Here is a 5096-nt window from a genome sequence, read left to right as displayed (position 1 = left end):
TAGCCAGCCTATTTTGTCTATTTAAAACACACAAATGCCATCTCACGTCTCTCTCTCTCGCTCTCTAAATTTAGTCTACTTAAAACACATATTTTACAGAATGAAATAGGACGCTCTTTACATTTATCTTATGGAACAGATGACCGCCACATACTCTTTCAGTTTATTTTTATGATAAGTGTTAATTTCATTTTTTCCCTGGTCTTCCAGGTCACAGATTTCCTGAATAAATGAAAAATCAAACCACGGTGACCGAATTTATCCTCCTGGGACTTTCCAGTGACCCACAGATGCAGATTTTCCTCTTCCTGGTGTTTTTAGTTATTTACCTAATAACTCTGGGTGGTAACATAGTAATCATGTTGGTGATAAGAACTGATTCTCACCTTCACACCCCTATGTACTTCTTCCTCTTCCATTTATCCTTTGTTGATATCTGCTATTCCTCGGTCTCGGTGCCTAATATGCTGATTAACTTACTCGCAGACCACAAAACTATTTCTGTCAATGGCGGCATTACTCAGATGTTCTTCATCCTCCTCTCAGCTGGTGCTGAAGGTTTCATTCTCTCAGCCATGGCTTATGATTGCTACACTGCCATTTCTGACCCATTGCGTTACATGGAGAGAATGAGCAAAGGGATCTGTGTTCTGCTGGTGAGTGGGACATGGACCACGGGCTTCTTTTATGCCCTTCTTAACACTGTTTTTACTCTGAAGTTGCATTTCTGTGGGTACAACCAAATCCATCATTTCAGCTGTGAGCTCCCTCCTCTGTTACAACTGTCCTGCACTGAGACCCTCACCAATCAAGTGGTGCTTCTTACTTCTATTGTGATATTTGGATCAAGCTCCTTTCTCTTCACCCTAATCTCCTACATTCACATCATCTCCACTATCCTGAGGATACGCTCTGCGGAGGGCAGGCATAAAGCCTTCTCCACCTGCAGCTCCCACCTTATTGTGGTTGGTTTGTTGTACTTGACAGCTTTTTTCCAGTACACAAAACCCAGCTCAGTCTCCTCTGTGATGCTGGATGAAATGTTCTCCTTCCAGTACAGCATCTTGACCCCCATGTTAAATCCCATCATCTACAGCCTGAAAAATAAGGAGGTGAAAAGAGCTGTAGGGAAAATGTTGGGGAAAATCAAATTTCTCAAGTAGTGTCAATGTTATTTATTTATTTTTAAAAGAGCATAGAACTGTGGGTAACTTGTGTTTGGGAGATTCTCAGCTCAGGTATCTGACATTTTGGGCCAAAGCCTCAGCTGTGGCTCCATTGAACTCAGCAGGCCATATCCCCATTTGATAGAAGAGACACTGGAGCCCAAGGGGACGGGATCCTGTTGTGATGTTGCACCCCATAAGACTTTATGGAAATATGCTTATGAATGTATATGACATAACTAGAATTTGTTTTATGCTACCTATGCCATATAACATATCTATGTGAAGGTTATGATCTACTGAATATATTCATCCTATTTGTATTCATTTGTTATTGTTGTATTTGAAGTAATGAATATTGGCTGCATACTTGTTTGGTTTTTAAATAGCCTTAGTAAGGCATTTGGTCAGCTTCTTTAGAAAGGAATTTGCAAGTTAAGTGCCCAATCAAGAAGCACTTAACGGAAAATGGATCTTGGAAGGCTCCAATCCACATAAGTCTATATGAGGACGTTCAATGTAGCGTGTAAACCATGGCTGCTACCTGTAAGTTCTGAGTCATGCATGGACATGTGACTTGCCCCTGTGACTCCAAAACTCCATCTTGTAGCTGGAATTCTACACAGGAGGAGGGAGGGGTATCCACCCAGAAGAGAGAGTCTATTTAAACCCCTGGGAGACCCCTCCATTTTGTCTTCAGCTAGCTCAAGAGAGAACCTCTCCACCCCCAAGGATACCTGAAAGAATCTGGAACAAAGGACAGTAACTACAAGGGCGTGAGTGATTGCTGGACCCGGACTAGAAGGAGACTAGTCTATAAAAGGAAGCTTACTGGAACTCCTCTGAGGGTGAGGTATTATCTGTATTCATTTTCTTACTGTATTAGGCATAGACTTGCAGGTTTTTATTTTACTTGGAACCTCTTAAATCCTACTTTCTGTATTTAATAAAATCACTTTTTACTTATTAACCCAGAGTAGGTATTTATACCGGGGTGCAAACAGCTGTGCATATCTCTCTATCAGTGTTATAGAGGGTGAACAATTTATGAATTTATGCTGTATAAAGCTTTATGTTTATGTTTTATGTAAAACGGATTTATTTGGGGTTTTGACCCCATTGGGAGTTGGGCATCTGCGTGTTGAAGACAGAAACACTTCTTAAGCTGCTTTCAGTTCAAGCCTGCAGCTGTTGGGGGACATGGCTCAGACCTGGTTCTGGGTTTGCAGCAGGCTAGCGGGTCTGGCTCAAACCAGGCAGGAGACTGAAGTCCCAAGCTCCCAGGGCAGGAGAGCAGGGGCAGAAGTAGTCTTGGCACATCAATTGACAGCTCTAAGGGGGTTTCTGTGACCCAACCCGTCACACCTGGGTATCCATCTTGGGTGAGTGCTAGAAGCACCAGGATCTAGAGCCATTCATGCGCACGCTCTCTCTCTCTCTAGGCCAATATTTCTTTCAATCTGACCCGCTGACTGCAATGGACCTATGGCTATTTCATACCACTTGAGGATCTGGCCAGTTCCATGAAAAGAACATCTTTGTCTATTGCAATCTGTAGTTCTTCTAGAGTATTTTGTTGAAAACCCTATTTAATATCTGTAGTATCTTATAGGATTCATCACTATTAATGTCTCTGTCTCCACTAATAATAACTAATAATGAGTGTGATCCCCAGCTGGGCCAAGATGCACAAAGGAATTAAGGCTCTGTTAGGAGCGATTGAGACACATATCAGGAATCCCATATCGCAGTGGTTAGGGCACCCACATGGGAGGAAGCAGATCCCTTTTTAAAATCTTTCTCATTATCGGGCACTTGAAAAGGGTCTGCTACATCCCTAACTGCTAGTATAAAAGTTTAGGGGTTTCTTCCACCTAATTCCTTCTTCTTCTCTCCCCTCTTTTGCCATGGTTCTTGCCACCTGTTACCAGATTTGCCCATTACTTTGGGGTATGTTCATTTATTAGAGTTACTTTTCTGTGGGGGGGGGCAGGAGGGGTGTTTCTGTAATTCTATCAATGTACTGCTTGTGTCACTTGTGTCTTCATATCGAGCCCTTCTTCTCCCTTCTGCAAGTCCTCTCCCAATGGAGCTATCCTGCAGGATCTGGGTTCCCCAGAGCTGGGTTCCTCCAGCCCCAGAACCAGCTGAACACGCATGCGCACACACACACACACACATTGACCTGGTCCACTCAGACTTGCTCTGGTAATTAGCACTTCCAAGCAGCCACCCTTATATGCCCCTAGACTCAGTAGTCTCGCTCGAGCAGTGCTGCCACCCTCGTCTGTCACAGGTTCAGCAAGTCCCTATCCCCACTTCCACATTACATTTGTTCTGGTAGTATCCCTCTTGATGAGCAAACCCCACAGGATTTTTGAGCACTACAGGGATCTTTAGCTTAGGTAAGAGAAGCTTTTCTGCAGAGTAAATGGGAAGCCAGAAAAACAGAAGAGTAAAGTTCAGATAGATAGTGAGGGAAGCAACCAGCTTAACCATAAAAATTATTTATTGAATAATAGTGATAACCACACAAGGAGAACCTAAACAATCATAACTGTTATGTTAGAAAAGATTACAGAAGTCGTATATAGAAAACTATTCCTGATCAAACAAGTCAGGGTTAAAAAGTTATACCTGACGTAGAAAAGAAAACAGAGAGAGAGAGGGAGGGAGGGATCTCAGCACTCCATGAAGCTTGAACTGGTGGGGGTTCCCAGGTGATGGTGGTAGCTCAGCGTCCTGAGTGCTGGAGAAAGGGAGAGTCCCCAGCACGATCAGTCAGGAGAAGATGAAGTCTAACTGATGCAGAGTTTGGATTCATTCATCAGAACACTTACTTGAGCGTGGGTAGGGGTTTTGTGTGTGTGTGGCTTTTTTATTTGTAGGGAAACAACAATGGTTCAAGGGAGAACACTAGATTTGTTTATGGGTAAACTGATGACTCAAGGGTTTTCTTTAGGCTAGACAATAGGAGCTGATCACTTTTGGCTATGGGTGGTGTTCCTTCCAGGGCGCTCACAATGCAATTAGGCAGCTTCAGTATTTTGGCTATCAATCAAGGATTCATTACTATAATTGGTCTGGTAACTGCTGAGCTGTGTGTATGTGCAGGCATAGGTTCATTAACATCTGGAGCAGAGATCCCCCAGGATGCATTGCTTCCTTCTTTTCTGGTCCCAGAGTTTGGTGCTGTTCTTGCCTTGGAATCTCTGTTCTCCGTTATGTATGCTAATGGAGATGCCTCCCTGTCCCATCTTAGATGCAGATGAGGCTAGGGGAGTTGCCTTAATCCTATTACCCTTATTAGGAGGGGTCTAGGTCTGTCTTCCACCACCCTTCACTGCTCTCTGTAAGTGTTTTCTCTGATTAACTTGGGTTCAAGCAGATGCTGGAGGTGTGTCCTTCATGAGTCAGACAGGCTGGATACTGCACCCTGTTTCCCCGAAAACACAGAGCTGACTGGTATTACAACTTAGGTGCGGTTAGAGGCTTCCCAGCTGAGAGTCCAAAGGTGAAGGGGGTGCCTTCCCCAGAGAATATATAGAGACTGAACTCCTGTGATAGCTGCAGGATTTAGCCAATGGGAAAGGCCAAGCAGAGGGTTGTGTTCTAAGGAGCCATCTATCATGTTGGCTTTTTTTAATCCCATTCTTGGTACCTATGTCTCCCCATTCACTGTGTAAGGAGCCTGGCTGCCCAACTCAGGGTCTGGAAACCAAGTGATTGGATGGAAAAATCACCTAAAAGTTACCCACTGCAATGCTCAGCATTAGAAGATCTATGTCCCTTTATGAATCTAACTCTGGGTATAAATTGACATAGTGCCATTACATCAATGGAACTAGGTGGATTTACGTGAACTGGGAATCTGGCCCATAGTGTCCATATTCTAAAGTGATTTTACATTCCTCAAATTTCCCTCACCAT

At 43.6% G+C, this 5096-nt stretch overlaps 1 protein-coding gene across 1 annotated transcript; it reads left to right on the top strand.

The window, feature by feature from the left end:
- Window positions 1–230: 230 nt before the first annotated feature.
- On the top strand, window positions 231–1163 carry LOC117887775 (olfactory receptor 5V1-like). The gene has a single exon (XM_034790496.1). It carries the CDS (start codon window positions 231–233, stop codon window positions 1161–1163), a length of 933 nt encoding a protein of 310 aa, XP_034646387.1.
- Window positions 1164–5096: the final 3933 nt, after the last annotated feature.

The sequence above is a fragment of the Trachemys scripta genome, chromosome 14 (assembly GCF_013100865.1).
Source record: "Trachemys scripta elegans isolate TJP31775 chromosome 14, CAS_Tse_1.0, whole genome shotgun sequence".
Taxonomy (NCBI): domain Eukaryota; kingdom Metazoa; phylum Chordata; order Testudines; family Emydidae; genus Trachemys; species Trachemys scripta.
Note: the sequence above shows the minus strand (reverse complement) of the source record. Positions and strands in the feature narration are given on the sequence as shown.

What these genes read in the sequence shown, in the direction of transcription:
- LOC117887775 (XM_034790496.1), top strand. Translation starts at nt 231, where the DNA reads ATGAAAAATCAAACCACGGTGACCGAATTTATCCTCCTGGGACTTTCC.